This window comes from Argentina silus (assembly GCF_951799395.1).
Source record: "Argentina silus genome assembly, chromosome: 4".
In the NCBI taxonomy this organism is placed as follows: Eukaryota; Metazoa; Chordata; class Actinopteri; order Argentiniformes; family Argentinidae; genus Argentina; species Argentina silus.
The window spans coordinates 407,023-430,046 of record NC_139658.1 but is presented as its reverse complement, the minus strand read 5'-3'; the positions used below and the strand labels follow the sequence as shown (position 1 = coordinate 430,046).

The 23,024-nt window shown below is 41.2% G+C and overlaps 1 protein-coding gene across 1 annotated transcript in view; it reads left to right on the top strand.

Annotated features, from left to right (window-relative positions):
- Nucleotides 1-1,541: 1,541 nt before the first annotated feature.
- cntn6 (contactin 6) overlaps nt 1,542-23,024 on the top strand; it is a gene marked incomplete at both ends in the record, with an annotated part of 33,230 nt that continues 11,747 nt past the window's right edge. Inside the window, 21 exons of the mRNA XM_083667611.1 lie at nt 1,542-1,602; nt 3,960-4,086; nt 4,288-4,463; nt 5,345-5,440; nt 8,831-9,034; nt 9,751-9,853; nt 10,033-10,217; nt 10,790-10,932; nt 11,319-11,448; nt 11,777-11,927; nt 14,464-14,591; nt 15,238-15,410; nt 15,932-16,049; nt 16,452-16,610; nt 16,888-17,037; nt 17,876-17,946; nt 18,385-18,619; nt 18,733-18,848; nt 19,383-19,563; nt 20,001-20,113; nt 21,566-21,734. Coding sequence (XP_083523737.1) covers nt 1,542-1,602; nt 3,960-4,086; nt 4,288-4,463; nt 5,345-5,440; nt 8,831-9,034; nt 9,751-9,853; nt 10,033-10,217; nt 10,790-10,932; nt 11,319-11,448; nt 11,777-11,927; nt 14,464-14,591; nt 15,238-15,410; nt 15,932-16,049; nt 16,452-16,610; nt 16,888-17,037; nt 17,876-17,946; nt 18,385-18,619; nt 18,733-18,848; nt 19,383-19,563; nt 20,001-20,113; nt 21,566-21,734 — 2,989 coding nt within the window. The remainder of the gene's footprint in view (nt 1,603-3,959; nt 4,087-4,287; nt 4,464-5,344; nt 5,441-8,830; nt 9,035-9,750; nt 9,854-10,032; nt 10,218-10,789; nt 10,933-11,318; nt 11,449-11,776; nt 11,928-14,463; nt 14,592-15,237; nt 15,411-15,931; nt 16,050-16,451; nt 16,611-16,887; nt 17,038-17,875; nt 17,947-18,384; nt 18,620-18,732; nt 18,849-19,382; nt 19,564-20,000; nt 20,114-21,565; nt 21,735-23,024) is intronic.

Sequence of the window (23,024 nt, the reverse complement as noted above, 5' to 3'; positions counted from 1 at the left end):
AGCTTGCTCGATGGTCCAATGGATACTGTTTCAGCATCAGTTTTCCCTGCATGAGACAAATACATCATCCCTGTAAGTCTCATAAGGCAAGACATCAACCAAATATCCTGTTATTGACCCATCCTTCCATACTTCATTGAGACTCATCGCAGGACTGTGGGCAGAATGACAAACAAAAAGGCAGGAGGTTAAAAAATGGAAACCAAATCAATAGAGATGACTGAAGAGATGAAGCATTGAAGGTCAGGAGTCTTAGTCCCTCTGAGTAGATAATAGCGAATATAATAAATCTAATCTAATTCAATCTCTCTTCTCATCCCCACAATGATCTACTTCCATTTTTCTTTCCTGATCAGTGCTTTTCACACCTTTTGAACATGCTTCCAACAGAGGAATTTTTTGCCTTGGGAAATGAGACTGAGTGGAGTGAAGAACAAATCAGCTGCACGTTATTTTATTCATCACCTTTCTGTTCTGTAGTTTTAACATAAGAGCAGAATTATAAAGGAGACAATTGACACAGTATGACTGCACCAAGAGCCGTTCGATAGGACAGTGATACCTGACTCAAGAGTTTTCACAAACACCTAGGAATTCACACTGAGCCTCCCTTGTACATTGTTTCGTGTTCTTTTATAAAGGTAATGAAGAGAGTGTAAAGAGAGATACTTTACAAATACCACTTCACTGCCTCTGATTTCCATAGGTGTACTGACCCAAACTTGCAATGTTCCTAGCTTTCAAATACTCTTGAATCCTACAACAATATAATGAATTCATGTTTTGCAATCTGACCTCTCTGGAGCTGTTGATCAAGCCGTGGAGATGTGAGTCAGAATCCATGGCAGTAGTTGTTTCCTCTCATGATTCATAGAGGATAGTCTGTCTGTCTGGTCTGTTTTGAAGTGGATTGAATGCCTCACCTAGCAGATGGATTGCATCTCTCTAGTTCTCTCAATAGAGGGTAGGTTAATGTAATATGTCTCACCATGCTGTCATGTGTAATGCCCTTTAAAAGTCTATCTCACATCATACTCTCAGCATTCTCGGGGATAAGTAGAGAGAGAAATGTATGCATATTTGTAAATGTATCACCCATTTATTCCCAGTGTAAATGTGTTAAACCAATAGTTTTAGAGAAATCTAAACATTGCCTCTGGCAGGGGGCTGGCTCATCTGTTGCTGCTGTAAGCCTAGAACCAGTTTTTTCTTCCCGTCCCCTGACTTGCTCCTGGGAGATATTGTAGCAGCGAATGTATACACTAAATATCAGCTCCCGTAGATCAGCTGGTAGCTGGCCCGTAGGCATGAGATCTTGGCTCAGCTTATTTGGATGAATGAATTATTAATGGCCCACTGATTTTCCTCAAGTTCCAGCTCAGTTTTTCAACTGGCTCAGTGTATATTGCATGGGAGTGTTGCCGCATTGCCCATTTCCTCTCTTTTCTTTTTTTGCAGCCAAAGGAGAAGAGTTTACACAGGAAATATTCACCTCTCTCTGGCAATTGGATGGGAAGAAAGAAAGTCTTTGACCTTGGAAAATGAAGATGTTGTTGCCATGGGAACTGTTAATCCTTCTGTCACTCAAGGAGTGTCTCGCTGGTAAGATGTTCCCTAAGTCGCCTTTGATACCACACCTGATCTGCATACTCCCCTCTCTGGGAGAGTTCAGCTCTTTTTATGCATGTCTGTTTTTTTATAATTTCCTTATCTATTCAAAGAGGATCATGCCATTCTCACCCACGACTCATGTTGTCAGGGGGTTACCAGCAGGACGACATTACTCATAACTTGATCTGTATCACAACAAAGGATCATGGAGTAAACTTTGGGTTAAAGTTTGGGTTAAAGTTGTCGCATATGTGATAAGCTGACTCTCAGTGGCTTCAATGCCACAAACCGACTGTACAGTATTCTGCATTTCATTTTCTTTTAGACACTCTGAAGTTGTCAGCATGTCATTCCATAGTGGATCAGCAGTGATGCAGGACCTGAAAGGTTTGAGTTGCTGCTGCAGCTCTCCAATCATAGAATGTGCTGTCACTCTAACAGGTGCATAAGATCAAAGGGTATCTTATTGTTCCTTTAGAAAATGGAGACGGCAAAAAGATGCATAGAGTATTTGGCCTTTAATATATCAATGCCCAAAAATGCCTATTGGTGAATTTGAAAAGCTAAGTCAGTAAATGAAGAGCTCTTCTTCAAATATTGTAAGACCCGCTTTCTGATCTTTGACTCACAGCTTAAGGAAAAGACTAAGGTGGCAGGTTCAGTACTAAATAATGCAGTTGTACTGTACTGTACTTCAAGAGAATAATCAATGAACCTGCTCCGGTTATTGCCGTTTTGAATGTACTGTAGCATGACCTTGCTAGATAAAATGAACATGTCATATCTACAGTATTTCCGCTACCTTCCGTTCGTACTCAACCTACTTGTCGTACAATGGAAACACATTCCCTCAGCTTCTATCTCCACCTCAGCCTATTCACTCAACACACAACCACAGGAACTCAGTGACTTACCTGGACGGCTGTAAAGTTCCAATATCCTGACTATCTCTTACATTGTTATGTCTGGGTTATTGAACTACTGTATTTACTATAGCCTACAGTGGGGAGAGGGATTTGGGGATGACAGGTCCGTCTGACAGATATAAATTGAAGTCAAGCCGAATGTTTACAAGTCATCCGACAAATGTATTTAAATGTATACAGTAGATGGCCATTGTGTTGTTATTTATGCTTCCATTTCCATTGATTTAGCATTTCATCTTAAGTCAGCACTTTGTCAGGGGCACGTATCTGTGCAGCCAGAGAATGAATACATACAACAAGGAGTAAGACAGTATGAAAAACAGTGTGAGTAGCCTATGTTAAAGATGCAGACTTTGTATCTGTGGATGTATTATCTGTGGATGAGTTTACATTTACATGCATGCATATATAGGCGTATTAACATTGGCGGGCATGTTTAGGTTGATGCCAAGAGGATGACTACGGCCCACTTTTCTCAAGTACAATATCAAATGAACAACTGCATTTCCCAAGTTGAGAAGCCCAGCTATAAAAGGTTTATTAATTTGTAACATTTAAAGGACATAGAGGAGGGTGGGAGTCGGGAGATGAAGCACCTCCCTTAGAGGCTAGAAAAGGAGGCCCTCACCTGAGGCGAAGCAAAACGCTCTCCCACTCTCATTAGGATGATGATGATGCGGGAGGGAGCGCTTCTCTTTGTCCTCGTCAAGGTTAGAGACCTGTAAAAAAGAATCTCATCCTCAAAGTGAAAAAAACCTGATGATTTTCAAAGAGGGAAATGAAGCCACTGTAGCTTGTAAGAGCCACCATCATACATACAGCACTGTGTGTCTCAGCAGTGAAGACGATTAGTTCTGAGGGATGGCGAGAGAGGGGGTTCTTACCCATTGAAGATATGATACATTTCGCTGAAGTAATTAGTGCAACACAGGGTAATTACTCTAGCGTATTGGTATTTTGGCAGTAGCTTACCAAAACAGCAGACCTAACTGAGCTGCCATGCGTGTCACGCGTGCCAAAACAGACATCATGTTGGTTAGCATTCAAATGGAAGAAAGACAAATAAAAGACGTTCCCGTACGGCTTGTGGCTTGTATGTCCATGTGGGCTTTAAATTGGGTGTGCTAATATGCATGGAAAGCTACAGGGTACCGAACGTAATCAGTTAATTGCCCTCTCATGTCAGTGTAGTATTTGTCCTCTCGAATAGCAGCACTGAAGGTTATAACAATAGACTCAAACCATATGTAAAGAAGCGTGTTGGCAGCTAATTAAATGGGTGTTGGTGGTGTTTTAACAAAATGTACAGTATGAATTATAAGTAGAAGCCCATGAATAAATGTATAAGTAGGTTTCGTACCTTTTACCCACATGGTAGTCAGCAGCATGCTACAACTAAAGTGTTTGTTCTCCTTCAAACAGAGAGAAATGCACGCCATGGACCTGTCTTCACTCAAGAACCAAGTGACAGTATTTTCCCTTTGAGCTCTGAGGACAACAAGGTGTTCATCAACTGTAAAGCAAAAGGAAACCCTCCTCCACATTACAAGTAGGTTTCTCAACTCAGAACTTTCCTCTTTACCCTATTAGATTGGGATGTTATGTGTTTTTGTCAATACTGTAATTACAATTATAAAGATGTGTTTTCAACACAGTATTATACAGTATGCTCCACCAGTAGACTGTAGCCTACCTTCAATTTAAATGTGATGCTGATGATGTTCTTTAATGTACATGTATTACTCTACAGATGGAAAGTTGATGGCAGAGATATTGGTATTGATGTGGATTTGAACTACAGCCTGGTGGAGGGCAACTTGTTGATCAGTAACCCTCATGCAGCCCATCATGGGGGAGTCTACCAGTGTATAGCCACCAACACATTTGGAACCATCGTCAGCAGGGAGGCTAAAGTTCAGTTTGCATGTGAGTGGATTCTGTCTTTTCAGTTACATTTTTTAATGTGTGTTTTAGAATAGACCATCTTTGAGATCTTCTCTTCTTTAGTAGAGTGGATATGATGAATGATTTAGTGAAATGTGTACAGCACAAGAAAATCATTCAGGTTATGAACCCAGAATGGTTTTTTACTCTCATTATCGAAGCATGTTTTAATTTGAAAACAGATGTTAGTGGGGGTTATCGTCATGTTGACATGCAGTAAGCCTGCGGCTCCATTAGTGATAGCACAATGATTAGCATAAGTCTGAATCTTAGCACCACTTTGACACTGGCTTAATGTTACACCCTGACTTAATCACATGATCTCAAGGATTTCAACAACAGATTGTTTCCTTGGTCTCACTCAAATGCACTGTGAAATGTACCCCTATATACTGTGTCTTGTGAACAGATAAAAATGATGTTAGACTTTAGTTGTCATATGATTGCATAATCAAGGGGGGGGGGGGGGGGGGTACTCGATCTTTTAATTTAAATGGTTATGTAAGGTTTTGAATTAAGTGAGTTCTGACTTTATTATTCTTGATATTTGCTGACCTCCCCTGGGATTTGGATGATATTTCCAAAGGTTTAGTTCCCTATAGTGATGTTTATTTCCTCTTACATCACAGCAGCATTTAATGAAAAGTGAAAGTCATCTGTTGAGCCAGTTTAGAGAGAGGCATTTATGTTCACCTGCTCTGAGCTCACACATGTGTTTGGTAATACCAGCAGGGACGAGGCAGCTTTGAGCAATGTGCATAGAGAGGAAAATGGCACTCAAAATGAAATGCCCCTCTCCTGAATCGGTTTAACTATTAAAAGCCAAAAATAATCAGAGTTCTATTGTGTTTGCAACCTCACAGATCTGCAGAATTTCAGCAGAAAGCCGAGGAATACAGTGTCAGTGAGAGAGGGCCAGGCTGTGGTTCTGCTATGTGGCCCACCACCCCATAATGGAGGTACTGCAACGTGTTCTCACTCTCACACAATGCCTACTGCTTCACTCTCATCCCCCCAGAAATTGTTATTGTTCTTTACTCTATTCTCCTTACTTAAATAGCCTGTTCTTTGCCATAGCCCACGTGCTTTGCAGTTGAATTGAATTGTGGAGAATCATTTTCAAAGCATGTGTAACATGTTTGTGTTCTCTCTATCTGTCATTCATGGCCGCTGTCCACGGTGCTTATATTGCATTGCGAAATCAGTGGAAACATTTCCACATTAATCCTTCAACTGTCTGTCAGAATTGTCATGGAGCACTCAAGTGTTTGCAAAGATTGTAACATTTAATCTCGAAAGTAACTTTGGTAAAACAGTCATCAAACATGTTCAAAATTGACTTCTATAGACTGAGCCTCCATGACCACAACACAGCAGTTCCAATGTCCACGATACACCACACGATACCTCCCTCTCATGTGTTATTGCGAAGAGGGAGGCTTGCGAGTAAGAATTGAATTGTACTGTCATGAACATTCTTGTAACCCATTACATATAGTAATATGACAATACAACTTTAATTGCATGTATTCTGTTATTCATGGGCCCAATTCCCTCCATCAGTGCGGCCATTCTTTCTAATTGGTAAGCAATCAGGCGATACATTTGAAATGATAGGCAATACATGTACTGTTGCTATTTAATAGCAACTGACTCTATAAAGGAAGGCTAAATTATCGAGACCATTAATAAGTAAAACGTCTACCAAAGATAAGGGTTGCAGTGGTATTTGCTATTGCAATACAGCTACATGTGTTTTTCAATTATTTTCAGTGTCACTTCAACAAATGGTCATGACATGAGCAATGTTACATTACCTGATTAGCCTGCTGTTGAATCAACGGTCATCCATAAAATACTGATAGCAAAAGACACAATTTCTAACCCTGCCAATAGTGTTGCTGGACTTAATGTAGCCTCTCCAGCGCGCAGGGAACATGGAGAATTTGCACGTAAAATATCAGATGAGAATGCGCGTATCTATGATACTCATGAGACACACCCTTGAGATGAGTTTCTCCACCCCAAACATGCAGTTGGCACAATGGCGCTTACTGGGCTGACATTAGAATACACACTGGAGTTTTGCACGCATATTTGGCATGTAAAGCACAGATCTGTGCACATAAGGTGGCGTGCAAGGAAATTAGAATAGACCCCATACTCACTATCTTTCTCTAACATTGCTGTACTTTTCGTACCTACAATTTCTTCTCAGCACTTTAGAGTCTAGTTCCACACTTCCATGCAGTGTTTTCTCTCTCCTCCCTGTCTGTGGGAGAAAGGATTTTTATGATCATACACTATTGGATCCTACCACCAAGTCCGACACATGAACTCTCCCCAAACTCCCAATCCATAGCCTGACCCTCCATGACCTCCAAGTCACTTCTTTCCCCCATGTGACCTCTGACCATGCTGTCATCTGTAAAGCCTCCAGTACTCTACTTCCACACTGCCATTTTCCTCCAAGTGGGCTGGCTATCGGTGGGTAATAAAGGCTCCTGGTGGCTAGTGTGGCAGGGGGAGTGTTTATCCCATGGCACAGCTGTGAGTCTGCTCCGTGTCTGTGTACTGCTGATTAGCAGACCCTCAAAGTGCCCCACACTCCTGCAGCCATTCTGCGCCACCAGCACAATTTCACGCCAGCGCACCAGCATTTCTTCACTCTCTGTTTCCAACTGAATCAATGGCCGTGAGGGGTTCAAAATGCACACTTTCGCAATTTGCCCACCTTTCCCCAAAACGCCTTCATCTCTTTATTTAACATATTCTAAGCTTATTTTTTTCCAAGGAGACCATTGTCACACATTAGATGGTATTTGGTTACACAATACTGCTGTCTCCAGGTGTATTTCACAGGAACTGTATTGGCTTAAATTGGACAACAATTCTGTTTATTGTAAATGTAATCATGCCAATTCCAAACAACTGAGGCGCACAATAATGCTTACCATATAGAAATAAATGTAGTCAAATTACTATATACAAAGTCACTTTGAGCAATAAATACTAAGTGCTCTAAAATGATCTGTGTTCAGTGTTAAATTCTGTCAAGGATATGAGATTATGTGCCTGCAAGTCTTCTGTTGCTGTGAGACCACCACCCCCAAGCAGAATAGTCTCTAATCATTCTGCCCTGACTTTCACTACAATGGTTTTAATTCATTGTTTCCCTCAAGGAAGCAAGTGGCACTTTCCACAGTCAAAAGGCTGATTTCAGGATGTAATGTGTTCCTGATCACAGAAGGGCCCTAATACCCAACCCATCCTGCCCTCCATCATCCTGCCCTTTTTATAAGCAGCTCTTAATTTGACATTGATGTCCTTAGACCCTGATTTTCATTTTCTCTCTCTGTGTCTAAATATAACTACTGGATATGACCACATAAATATTGTGTTTTTTTAAAGTTAGTTACTTTACTGTCTGTATGACCAGGGCCTTTCTGTGTTAATTTGTGTGGTTGGTGGGTAAGCATGTGTCTACTCTACAGCGTTTATTTTGTCTTGTTTACACACAATCAATGCCAGAGGCATGGCTACAGGCCAAACACACATGTCTACACATATTTACGGATGTTGTCAGTGGACCTTTCTTGCGAGTAAGAATTGTAACCTTTCTGTGTTAATTTGTGTGGTTGGTGGAACTGGCATTTCAGTAGAGTAACCAATTGTCTGCATATTCTTAAAATCAAATTATTGGCTATCTTCAGTAGTAAAGCACACCCTGTCAAGGATGTTGTGACTGTCTCTGTGCTGCCGTCTGGTACTGATACTGGTACTGTCACTGGTACTGTCACTCTGATGTGTAGCTATTGTTCTTGTGAGCTCTCCCTGCACAGATCTTGCAAAGTTACATTGCACATTTTTTACATTTACATTTACATTTATGGCATTTAGCAGACGCCTTTATCCAAAGCGACTTACAACAAATACATTTGTTTAAGCAAGTGAATCATCTATCCATCAGTTATCATAAGAAAAAGTAATCTATGGTAGGACCAGGGGCTATTGGCAGTCACACTGCTAGAAGAAGGAAGAATTACTTATTTTCTTTTTTTTTAAATTTGTAATTATACGTTTTTTACAGGAGAGAAACGTGTACAGGGAGGTAGTGGGGATGAAGAGGTCTTTAGGAGGGACAGTGGTGCAAACTTTATTGATATTAGAAAAAGAGGACTATACTCAACGACATGTCTACCCTTTTTATAGCTTTCAAATCCTAACCAGATCTTATGTCTATAGTTTCGCCACACTGGAAGATTTTTGAATGTCCGTGGAATCAGTATCACTTTCTTTGTCAATATCCAAGGTCCTCTGTGGTCAGTTTCTGCGCTTCTCATTCACAGAGATCAAATATTCGTGGGTCTTCAACGGACGACCCAGTTTCCTGCAGCAGGACACTCGTCGCTTCGTCTCCCAGAGGACAGGGAACTTGTACATAGCCAAGGTGGAGGCCTCAGATGTGGGTAACTACACGTGTGTGGTGAGGAACATGATGACCAACGCCACTGTCTACAGCTCCCCAACTCCTGTGGTGCTGCGCAGGGACGGTGAGCATGCTCTGCTGCCCCCGCTGCCTCCTGCTTATCCTAGCCGCTGAACTTGCCTGTGCTGTTGCTGGGAGTGAAAGCTAAGGAGATAAATCAGTCGTCTTGAGCGTGACACTGTTTGTTTTGCTGGTTTGCTCAGGAGCAGAGCAGCATTCACAGTCTCCACACTGTACGGAGCTATATGTCTGAAAAGCCCTCTCTCCCGCATGATAGGACACATTTACATATTCAGAATTGCAGGGTGTACACACACTCACACTCACTCTCTCTCTCTCTCTCTCTCTCTCTCTCTCTCTCTCTCTCTCTCTCTCTCTCACACACACACACACATACACACACACACACACACACACACTCTCTCACTCACTCACTCACTCACTCACTCACTCACTCACTCACTCACTCACTCACTCACACACACACACACACACACACACACAGACATGTAAACACATGTTCAGCACAGGGAGGTTCACCTCACAACAACCCCATTTCAACTGGTTAAATGTACCACTTAAGACTTTAGCTGAAGCAGATATGTAATCCAAACTCATCCATCCGCTGAACCAAGTGCTGTAAAGTATGTATGTTAACACACAGGCTTGCTCTCCAGCAGTCTGCCTTATGCCACAGTTCTTACAATGAACTTGAATTACAGGAGATGTCATCTTTGTTTTTTGTGTTGGAACTGATGTGAATTTTCTTGCCCCATGCAGCTGTCATGGGAGAGTACGAGCCAAAGATCGAAGTTCAGTTTTCCGAAAAACTCCATGTGGCCAAAGGTTCATCTGTGAAACTGGAATGCTTTGCCTTAGGAAAGTAAGTCTCCAGCACGATAATAAGCATGGCATATTGTAGCACTCTACTCTGCATATGGAATGTGATGTTTGTGACTTACTCCATGGCTGAATCCAGTTAGAATTATAGCAGCCAATGTCTTATTAAGTGTCAGAATGGGGCGCATGGCTAGTGTGACCTTTTATGCCTGACCTCTTCAGCCCAGTGCCTTCCATCACATGGAGAAGAGCAGACGGGAATCCCTTCCCTGGCAAGATCAAAATCAACCACTCCAACGGGGTCCTGGAAATCCCATATTTCCGCCCAGAGGATACCGGTCTATACGAGTGTGTTGCCGAGAACTCAAGGGGAAGGAATATTGCCAAAGGACAACTCATCTTCCATAGTATGTTTCTCAGAATGTGTTAATTAATCCAAAAAAATACTGAATTTAATTTCTCAAGTATGTGGCTATATTATATTAATAATAATGGAACCAATATGTGGTTTGGAATTTCTTCAAGTGAAATTTTACAAATAGTAACTAACAAATCCAAGAATGTGAATGGATTTTTGTCTCTTTTGTCAACGCTTTGCCAAGTAAGTCAAATTAAAATATCTGGTCCGTAAATTATAAGTCATAAGTAAAGGTTGAAAAACCTTGTGCCCACTCTATGAAAAGGCAAGATAAAGACGGGATCATCTGGAATTAACGTGTACCAATTAACCTTTCTGTTTTGTCATTCTAAAGTGGCTAAGCCGTTGCCTGCCAACTTGAATATTGCTATTAGCCAGTGGTGCAAAGAGAATCATTCTATTCAAAGCTCAGGGCAGCTTCCAGCTACAGTACTCCATTGAGCCATTGTTTGTGACATTTAGATTGGGCCCATTTATGCCAATACACATATATTTACTTGTCATAATCGTCAATAAAGATGCTGACATTTTATAACTTAATCACATTCTTGAATTCCTCAGATGTTGAACATCTGCACTGGGTTCAGACATTGAAAGATGCTCATATGGCCATTGAATCTAACCTCCTATGGGAGTGCAGGGCCAGCAGTAAGCCTAAGCCTGTGTACAGATGGATGAAGAACGGTGAGCCCCTGGTACCAGAGGTGAGAGTGACTCACCTTCCATTGCACTGCATTATTGTGATATTTCATATAAAGAATTATTCTACCCGTCTCAACCTTCTTTTTCATCTCACATCAAAGACACGAGATCAAACATTAAGCCGATTTTCATTAAAAAAAAGTCTACCCAACACAAACTTTGCTGCAAAGGTCACAGTCATCAGTGAGATGATATCCACTTTATTGAGGATACAAAAGCTTATTGACTTTGTTCTGGTACATATATGAGCAAAATCTAAAGACACAATAACATCATCGTACAGTATGGTAATTTGTATTCAAATAGATTTCCCTGGGTTGTAAATTGATAAAAGTATAAATGTATACATTTAGTTTAATCGCAAAATCACATACTTATTTGTCACCAGGACAGGATACAGGTAGAAGGTGGAAGTTTGACCATATCAAGCATCAGTCTACTGGACTCTGGGATGTACCAATGCCTGGCTGAGAATGAACACGGGGCCATCTATGCCAGCGCTGAACTGAAGGTTGTGGGTAAGCATGTGTCTACTCTACAGCGTTCATTTTGTCTTGTTTACACACAATCAATGCCAGAGGCATGGCTACAGGCCAAACACACATGTCTACACATATTTACGGATGTTGTCAGTGGGAAGAAGTTCCTCAAATGAATATGAAACAAACACGGCAGCTGAGCCATGACTTTAGATGCATTTACATAATTACTTCATAAAGAAAGACAGTTTTTGATTAAATACAGTTGTTGTTGACTATGATGTGTTTGACATTTTGCCTGATGCATAGCGGTTGTTCCTCCTTGAAGAGAGCAAATGGCTTAAATAGGATATGTTCCAATCCTCAGCCTCTCCCCCCGACTTCTCCAAGAGTGCAGTGAAGAAGTCCATGCTAATCCAGCGAGGGGGGGAGGTGATCATGGAGTGTCGTCCCCATGCCTCCCCCAGAGCCTCCATCTCCTGGCGGAGAGGGGGAGAGTTCCTGAAGGACAGCAAGAGGTACAGTTCTGTACGCATCAGTGCTCATGCCATTGATGGCACGTATTAAAGGAGACTCCTCTCTTGGCCGTGTGGGTCTCTAGGGCTAGCTGTCTTTTGTGTCTCTATTCGAGGCGACTTCAGAAGTGGTGGTGAGGGAGCTTTTTGCTTAAACTGTCTCTGTTGCTCCAAGACAAAGGTCTTGTTTACAGATCTCTCTCTGTATAAATGTTTTCTTTTTGTTGTTGTACAGTGTGAACTCCTTCACGGTTACAGTTACAGAGGATGACATGTTTGATCATGACCTTGGTTGTTCTACCCATTATTCAGGAATAGCACAGACCAGACAGGGTGCTCAAATACAAGCCTCAAGGTCCGGAGCACTGCGTGTGTTCTTTTCTACCTAGTACCTGTAGTTGATTGATTGATAAATGTCACTGATGGACAGAGGTTCTACGCTCCTGGTTGTCCAAGTCTGAATCAGTCTCTGATGGGACAGGAAGAATGAAATCCAGCAGACCTCAAGGCGGGGAGTTGAGGAAGGATGGCATTACACTGTATAACGTCCATGTGATGATTGTTCATTACATCTCATGCTAGCCTTATGGCCTCACAGGGTTACAGCTCAGAAGTCCATTCAAGGTGCAGGTCACAGCCCAGAGAGCCTGTAAGGATAGTGTCACAGATACATGCCTATGCTGTTGCTCTGCAGCCCTCTGAGAGAGAAAAAATAACCAGAGAGCATAATATGGACTGAGGGGATAATCTCTGTGCACTACACCTCAGTTTAAACTATCTGATGAGTCAATCATGTCATGTATGAATGTGTGTATTTGAGAGAGAGTACCAGAGAGAGATAACCAGATATGGTACCAGAGAGAGAGAAAGAGAGAGAATGAGACAGTGAGAGGGAGAGAGAGAGAAAGAGAGGGACGGAGGAAGGGAGGATGAGAGAGTGACAGAGGAGGAGAGTGAGATAGCGAAGATTAGTTTATTTTCACCAGGGTGCTGTTTAATGTACTCCTCTCACACCCTGGCATATGCTCTTCTCTAATTTTGCATTTTTAATTTGGGTGGTGTGGTTGTCTCCAATGAAGTGTGAAGAGGAGCCTTGGTGATACTGCTGTGCTACTTTCCCTAGTCACTTGCTTTTGGGCTGTAGCTCAAATCAATATGTGCTGCCTGCCACATTTCCATAGGCTTTCCGTAACGCACTGGACCTGCTTCAACATGTGAGCAGAGCGATTGATTAGTTATCATATTCCACAGGGTAGTCATAGAGAAAAGGAAAAAGAAGTGATTACACAGGCAGTGCGTCTGGATGAGAATAGAAATGCACAGCGTGGAACAGAGTTTGTTCGTAAAGCAGATAGTTCTTTACGTTTTTATTTGTTTTGCAGCTCATTGCCCCTCAGGTCATGTTCTCTGCGCCCCTCCATCACTCAATGTTGGATATTTTTGTCAATAAATCGGCGCAAAGCACCCTGTGTCAGACATGCTCCCTGGGTCTCAGCTCAGGCGGAGTGAATACATATTTATTTTTAAGAGCTCCAGTGAAATTGTTTGATTTCTGAGCTTGGCGCTTGCAGCTCAGCTTTTCTGTTTGATTTACTGAAACAGAAGGTCATGGTAGTGAGGAGTTCTCAGCATTATTATGCATGTGTTTCCATTTGTTTCCAACTTTTGTATTTGAAGAATAACATAAGAATTAGCCACCCCATGGCCCTTATTGTTTGTGCAATATGGCAAACAATGAAGAGAAAATACTGTTGTGTTGTGATGTTGTTTTCTCATTTCAAATAAAATAATTCCATCTGATGATTCACATGACAGCAAAATTGAGATAATGGGAAAATATTGCAAACAGATATAGTGTATTCAATATTACAAAGAGAACAATACTCCGTTCTATTTCAGTCGTGCGCTTTTCAACCATTGTCCCGTAAGATTCCCTGGTTTCTCACTCATTTCCAGACATTCTGCCACAAGTGAGATAGCTTTATATTCATATCTGGTTTCATTACCTTTTTGGAAATGGCTTTTAGCGTGTTGATAGGATCTCACACATGTTGTTGTTGATAAGGCCGCTGGTAAAGATTCCATTCGAAGTGAATCATCTCTTTCCAATATATTGCTCTTCCCCTTCCTCTGTCCTCATTGGCCTTAGTGTCCCATTGTGAATCCTTAACAATAAGCACATTTACTCTTTTGTGCAGTCAATACCGTGGCAACCCTACAGCGAATCTGTTTTGCTTGAACTAAGATAATGACTCTGTTCTGAAATGTGTACATGTGCTTGTAGAGAGAATTCTTGTCTTCCAGACAAGTCAATTTCTTTCAATAAAAACTTGTTCACACTATTACAGTACAGTACATGATATTAATGATGAAAATATACAGTATGCACAGTATGACTCGTTAAGGTAATACGATCCTTCAGTTTATGATTAAATGACAAACAAAATGTCAGTCTTAAATTGCTCATCAACTTGTTGAGTGCTATTCAATCACTATGGATTCCGGTAACAATAGTTGTCTGTTGTTTCGTCCTCTTTAGACGGACCATCATGGAAGATGGCACTCTGCGTATCACCAACATAAGCAAGTCTGATGGGGGAAGGTACACCTGTGTGGCCAGAAACCCCTTCGGGACATCAAGCAGTACTGGCACACTGGTGGTGAAAGGTACTTTTCCGGCCTCAGATTTCACTACCTTTTAAGCAGATGGTTTAAACCTGTGTTTAGAAGAAAAAAATACTAACCCAAGCATGAAATTGATAATGAAATATATAGTTGTTTTATGTTCCTGCTGGTTTGACAGAATCATAACTCATCCTAGGTTTTGTCAGCTGTGAGTTATTGGTCACACAGCAGAGTGGAAAAAATCCCTGGCATCTATAGTACTGGAGAAAGAATGTTCTGTTCTTACCAAGTCAGACATTGCATGTTAATTTAAAAAGAGCTGCTGTTGCATTTTTTCAATTTGGCATTTTTAATAACTGATGGTTGTACATAGAGATTTCATTTTTCCTTAATTTTACATGGTGATTGGAGTATGTTGAATTATTCATTCTCAAGACAATCAATACAAAATATTTTTTCCAGAACATGTTAATTGAATTTTGAGAGAAAGACACTTCACAAGGGAGAACTATTTAGGGTCAATTAATTACAATTCATGTACTGTACATCAACACAGGAAGAGGCTGTCTCTGTGTTGAGTTATTTCTCATTTCATCCAGCAGGCCTATATTCTAAGCTTGAATCATGGATACAGTATTACACAAATGTGAAATCTGAAATGTCTTTGTTTTTCGACATTCTGTAACAGAGCCAACCAGGATCACAGTTCCACCACTAAGCTTGGACGCCACGGTGGGAGAGAGCATTGTGTTGCCATGCGAGGTGTCCAGAGACTCCTCCCTGGATCCTACCTTCAAGTGGTTTTTCAACGGGAAACTCATTGATTTCAACAGACAGGACCACTTTGAGATGATCGGAGGTGTATGTACAGTACCAGGGACAGCACCACAAGCTTTGTTCACACACTTTATAGCATGTAAGCCTCATACACACGTCAGGAACAGTTAACACAGGAGACTGGGGTAAACGCTGCAGACAGATGTGAAAACTCCCCAGCCTGTAGGTGATCTTATGTGTAAATCACCTGACAGTTCAGTGAACAAAGAAGCACACATCTGTCTGATTACAGGATTTATGTCCTGGTCAGATAAGCACACAAAGACCCACTAAAATTGCTTGTATAAGATTGACATTTTCAGTTGGAGCATCATTGTAAATGCTCATAAATCTCAGGAAGTTGTTTTTTTAACATAGGGGTGAAAGGAATCGGTGTCACTCTTTGCTTTCTCCTCATCTCTCTCTCTCTCTCTCTCTCTCTCTCTACTGCATGTATAAGCAGAGAGGGTTGAAAACACATGATAGCGTATGAGATAGGCATCATGCAGTATGCAAACATGCTACAAGTATCAAATATTGATATAGCATATTTTATTTTTCTTCAGGGTTCTGCAGGTGATCTGATGGTGCGGAACATTCAGCTAAAGCACTCTGGGAAGTATGTCTGCATGGTGCACACGGTGGTGGATAGTGTCTCTGCTGCAGCTGACCTGATTGTGAGAGGTCTGTATGCACTTCCTCCTTGCACTGATAACTTGGTATTACAGTAGTATGCAGTAACACTCATCTTCAGAGGAATTAGAAAGCCTCACACTTTATCTCCCTCCATTTTCTTTATTTCATCCAACAATTCCGGGTGCCTCTCCAATAATGACGCGAGCATCTGAGATCAATGCATTAATTTTTAACTTCTCCCTTCCTTGGAGTCCTTTGTGTTTCCACCATCAATTGAAGGATCTTTAGCTCTGGTGTGAAATATTAAACCTCTTTCTTTTGTTGAACGGACTTGTCTGCCTTGCATGAAACATTTTAACCTTGCCATTGACTGAGCTGATGGGCTGATACAATAGAAGCTGATGAAATTGCTTGCCCTTCTTTCTCTGCGCTGCTTGCTGGTTCCCACAGGGTCTCCTGGTGCCCCAGAGAGTCTGCTGGTGGGGGAGATCACTGACACCACTGCCCAGCTCTCGTGGGGGTCCGGGCCTGACAACCACAGCCCTGTCACCACATACATTGTACAGGCCAGGACCCCCTTCTCCATAGGCTGGCAGGCTGTCAGAACAGGTACCACATCAACCCCCTGTAACACGGCACTATATACAGAGCATTTTTCTGTACTCACTGAATACTGTGGGAAGAGTAATATGTGGGGCATAATGAGAAGAGATGCATTGCTTTCTTATAACTTTTATCTCAGGGGTCATTTTGGATAATAAATAATGTCATGAATTGTAACCGCAGTCAGTCTTTGATAGCATACCTGCCTCTTGAAATGTGGTTGTTTTTTTTGTTGGCCTATGAGAAACAATATTTATTTCAATTCTAAATTCTTTAATCCTAGTTCCTGATTCTGTGCCTGGACAGATGTTGCATGCAACAGTGAAATATTTGAACCCCTGGGTGCATTACGAATTCAGGGTGGTGGCAATCAACAGTGTGGGTGTGGGAGAGCCCAGCACTCCATCGAAACAGATTCGAACCAAAGCAGCAGGTACACTAGTTTTCTCTCTCTCTCCCTCTTGGTGAAACCATCATTACCATAGTAGAAATGTCATTTCACTGTATGATTAGTTTTATTTGCATTAAGTGCTCTCCCCGGATGGATTTCTCCATGCAAAATCTGGAGTCAGTTTTTACACCAATCTGTTGGTTATTGTGTATTTCTTCGCTGATTAAGTTTATTGAAGAAAAAAATAGCTTAATTTCAATTTGACTGATACAAGGACAGATGTTAATGATTTACCAAATAAGCGAGAACAAAATTGATATGTTTATATAATATGGTCTATCTACAGTATCCATGTGGATTTTTGACACCTTCACACGTCAGATTAAAATCACTAGAGCAGGAGACATCATACCTTTTAAGCATTTAGATGTTGTGTACATCAGCACTCAGGAAATCCTGCGATGATTAATTTATGTCTGCAACAGGAACCGTGTGAAATACCCACACATGCCATAAGGCAATGACTTGAAAGTGTCTGTTCTGAGCGGGTTAGTGTTTCCGCCTTGCTGTATGAATCAAATGCGAGCAGGGCTCCTGCAGAGTCTCACACATGGAGGTGACATACTGTACAAACAGAAGCACTGTGCACCATTGGTCATGCCAATGTTTAATTAGATCAGAAAGACAGGCTCTTTTGTAAACATGAATCATGAAATATAAAACTAATTGGGAATAGAAGTACAGTAGGGCAGTGCTCACACATTAGTTTTTTATCAGGACTAAGGTAGAGTATGATAGGGATGCAAATACCTGTCTTTGCTCCTCTGTATGAAGGCATATGCACCCTAATGTTTGTCATTGTTGTTTTAATTCCCTCCAGTTCCTGAAGTTGCACCAGCTAATGTCAGTGGTGGTGGAGGGAGCAGAGGCGAGCTTGTGATTATATGGGAGGTAAGAGGATCCAAGACTTATTAGAATATGTCTTCATTATGACAGACTGTTTTCAAATCAGTCTTTGGATTTTGACAGAATTCTCCACGGTGACGCGACTTCAATTAAATGGGTTTTAATTAAAAGCAGAGCTGTCTTGCCTCGCTATTTGCCTCCTCCAAACAGCTCCCCTGGTGTGTAAATCAAAATGAAGATGCAGAGATGGTGGAAATTGTATGTGCATAAATCTGACCTCTCAAGAAGGAAGCTTCTGTGGGCCTCTTAAGTGATATGACTCAACATGCATATTGTTTTATGTTGTATGTGTACTGTGTAGTAACGTGGAACTGAATTGTTATAGAAATATGATACTAAGCCACACAAAATACACTGCATTTTCCATATACTGTAGCAACAAATGGAAGTAATGCAAAGTGCAAACATTTGTCCCACTTACAGCCCATTCCAGAGGAGCTGCAAAATGGAGAGGGGTTTGGATATGTTGTGGCTTTCCGTCCTCTTGGCACCAACATCTGGATCGAGACAGTGTTGGCTTCACCTGATGCATCCAGATACATCTATAAGAATGACAGCATTCCACCTCTGTCCCAATTTGAGGTGAAAGTTGGAGTTTACAACAACATAGGAGAAGGACTGTCTAGCCATGTGGTTATAGTGTATTCTGCAGAGGAAGGTTTGTTCTATTACTGCTCCTCAAGTTGTTGATAGAACTTAGACACTTGAATGCTGAGATTTCATTGTTACTAATTCCTGGTAATCTTCTTGGTCCCATCCCTACATGATTAGAGCCTACTGAAGCACCATCAAGAGTGTGGGCCCGGACACTGTCAGCATCTGAAATCGAGGTGTACTGGGAGCCCATCCCTCAGAGGGCCAGCAGTGGTAGGATCATTGGATATGAGGTAACCCCCCCCCTCCATCATAAATATCATGATAGTGTAGACATTCTCAAAATGATTGACACCACAATAGGTTTTCATACATTTTAATAGCACTGCCCATGGCAAACATTTTACATGTTCCAACCCTGAAATATAGCTTGTGGTACAAAGGTAAATTTTTCACAATCTAATCTGGAGAATGAAGAGGTCTGTTCACAGCTGTTCCAGTCTCCGAAGGTGCCTAATACCCTGGGTGCCGATGTAGTGTTCTATAAATCACCCCTTAGAAGTGTGAACATCATATATCAATTTCCTCCACAAAAACACCCCCTGTCACGGTGGAAAACCCTGAGGATCCTTCCTATTATTTCTTTAACCCACGGTTTACTGTGCAGAAGGCCCAGGTTGCTTGACCTCCATGGTGAAGCCCTAAGGTCACTCACAGCCTCTGGCCCTCAGGTCCAGAATTACATCAACAACAACAGTGCAGCCAGGAAGTGTCTCTGCTGGTGCTAATGCTGGGGGTCTGGAATAACCTTCATGAGTTTGGTCCAGGTCCTTTGTTGGGAGGAGGGGACGCAGGAGAGCGATGCTGAGAGTGTGAGGGTCACGGACACTGCTGCACTGCTCTCAGGGTTGAAGGGCAGCACGCTCTATCTGATCTCAGTCAGGCCCCAGAACAGCGCCGGAGCAGGACCGTCCAGCCCCGCCGTCAACATCACCACCAAGAAACCACGTGAGTCCTCTCTCGGGACTGAGTAACTTTCAGAAGCAATTTACACATAATTCTATTTACAATTCTGTTTTCGCATGCCTACCTTGTCTGTTTGTCAGCAATTACACTCTGAAATACAAAGAGATCTGTATTACTTCTGTGTGTTCTTGAGGTGTCAGTCGTGCTGAATCCTGCAACTTCCGTTCAGCCCTTTTGTAATAATTTCTACCATATTAAAGATTTCTGTTTTGAAATACTGTTGATGGAATCAACACACAAAAATCTACTACTACTACTACTACTTCTTTCAGTCCTCGATCTGTTCCCTTTCATTTGAGAGCTGATTTACACATGGCTGATGAATAGCTCAGAATCTGGAGTGATTTCAGGTATTCAACAAATAAATTCAGATTCACTTGTGAATAAATTGTGTGGGTATATGATTGCATATATTTCAGCACCAAGTCAACCGCCAGGGAATATTGAGTGGAACTTGACCAACTCCAAAATCTTTCTAAATTGGGACCATGTCAAGGCAATGGAAAATGAGTCTGAGGTGACAGGATACAAGGTGAGTTTATCAATGTAATAGTAGTAATTCAGTCAACACACTTACCCTGGTTTAATCATGTTTAATGAAAATGGTAATACAGTTAAGTTTGGCGAAATTGAATGGCTCCGCTCTGTATACTGTAGCTCCCTGCCTGAAATGTAAACATTATAAAATACAAAATAACATAAGCAGGGAGCCCATACTATCAAACCCCCCGTAGGTAGGTAAGTACAGAGCGACCAAGCAGGTGGAGGCAGGGGTGGTGGGTGGGACGACCAACAAGTGAAACTCTCATGGCCAGTGCCGTACACTGTTTAACTATTAAGCCTTGTCCCTGAGACATGTGATGATGTTTTGCATACGTGTGAATCAGCTGACTGACAGCTGCTCTGTTCGGCTTAAAGTGTCCTGTCTGAACTTACATAAACTTCATATGTGAAACTAGCGAAACAAATACAGCCTCAGAAGCTGTTGTCTCAGTAAATGTCTCTCTCATAGCAATGACAATATATGTACAGTAGACCTCAGCACTCCAGTGTCACATTATGGATTAGTCCTGTCTGGCCCTTCAAAATTAAAAGATCTGTTCCAGGTTATAGGATGAAAAGCACTAGAGCACAGAAGTTATTATATATATATATATCATGTCAGTGATTTAATCAAAACCTGACACGAATGTATGTTACTGTATGTCTCCATTGTGCGAATTGTCCACAATACAGGTTTTTCTTTGCTTACTGTCATTCAAAGGAAACAGCTTATATGTGTAAGCAAGATGTGCTTACCAGTATATCACATTTTGTCATTTTCTATACAAAATGTATATTTGTTAGTGAATCACCCTCCAAAAATGTGTCCTTGCTGAGGCTGTGAACATGCTTGGTGAAAATGTTTGCCTTTTCTTCTATTGGAATGCTCTGTACTAAGAACACCTGCTGTGTTCAGAACCTGAGAGAATGCAACCGTTCTTGCCATCCCCATGTATCTGAACTCTGAGCGTTGAGCAGAGGATTATAAATCAAAAAGGTCCTGCTTTCTTTTAAAGTATTCATTTGCTGCTGAGCATTTTGGCTAATTAATTGATGTGCTGTGTCTTAGATATATGAGAGTAAAGGTGAGGAAGCAGCTGGTCGTCCATGAAGCAGTGCATTCAGAGGCCTGCCTCCATGGTGCGCCACAGGGGCCACACTAGCACCTCACAGCATCATTTGCAATTCATGACAACCTCTGTAAAGAGCCTGCAGGAAAAAAAACAATCAATATCTTAAGATTTTAGCTGCAAAATAAAATAATTTAGCTTTAAGCATGAGCATGTCTGAGGACCAACATGTCCTCTCTTACACATACAAATGACACATTCACAATAAAACTGTGTTTTCTTTTATTATTATTTTTTAATGACAATTATAAGATGAAATAATACTATGACAAATATATATGACAAAATACCCTCCTTCCACCCTTTTCCAGGTGGTGTACCGCCAGAACTGGCCTGGGAGAACCAGTGTGGTGGAGACCAATAAAACCAGTGTGGAGCTGCAGGTCCCCTCTGGCGAGGACTACCTCATCGAGATCAAGGTGTTAAGTGACGGAGGGGATGGCAGTAGCAGTGGCCCCATCAGGATACCAAAGATGTCCAGTAAGAGCTCGCTGGGCCTCATTCATCTATCGTGCGTATGCATGGATTTGCTCTTAAGTCGTGCGTAAGAACAAATTTAAGCATTCATCAATTTCTTCTTAGTTGATATATATTCTTGACAGAAGAATATATTTACGGGTGCTCCAGACCACTCGTACACACATTTCATTGATGTAGAGTAACATTACAGTACATCACATTAACAAATACATATCTGCTGAAGGCAGAACGTGAAGTACACAATGATAAGATAATAAATGAATGATTGTAATTTCAACAACTTGATTTATTTTTGTTCAAAACATAGTCTTTAGCCTATCAATGCGTGGCTAAAGAGAGCCTCTTCAGAGACCGCAGCGATATGTTTGCTTAGAGTGACGAGTGGCTCTTGAGCTGTTTACAGTGTGGGACTGATTGAACTCAGAAATGTCCATATATGGGATATTCTGGGCTTTTCCTTATGCTACCTGCATGCTCATCCAATTTAAGAACATGAGAGGGTAAGAACACAATCGGGTCTCTCCGCAAGTTTCATGAATCATATATTGGTTTTGCACACGTGCATATAAAAACACATTTGCGCATTATTTAGGAACATATTGATGAATGAGGCCCACTGTCTTTTTTACCTTTCACAGGGTTGAGAATAAACAATCTCTTAAAATTGTTAAAAAGTTGCAATCAAAGTTTAAAGCGAGGTTAAAAACGTGTAAAGTTAAAGGTAGACACGGGATATGACATCACACCCGTGAAAACAGAGCATCAAATACTGTATATTGGAGTAAACAAGACTGTCCACTCGTTTTACTGCCCTTCACTTTAAATTTCATTTGCTTAAACTTTTTCACTTTCTTTCCATATCTTTTTTGGTTCCATTTCTTTGAAATCTAGCCTACAGTAAACAGTTGCCTAGATGAGAACCAAAGATATTTGAATTCTACCGGAGACTCAAGACTGCACAACAAAACTTTTGACGCTTTTAACGCTCTATTCTCTAGTCTGTTGCATTTCCGTTTTTGAAAATCTCTGGAAGCGTGGCCTGCTAATATATATTTTTTATTTTATTTATTTATTTATATATTCATTTTTTATTTTTTTTCGATGACGTCTACCTTTAAAGTTACATTTGGTAACATGGCTAAGAAGAGAGTTCAACAGTGAAATACAGCAGTGCCACTCTATTTAGTAAAGAGATGATCTCGTTGGTTGATTGCATAGACCATTAATCAATTCCACGTAATCACCATTCATAATGTACTACCTGTTTTACATTCAAGTGACACATTTCAC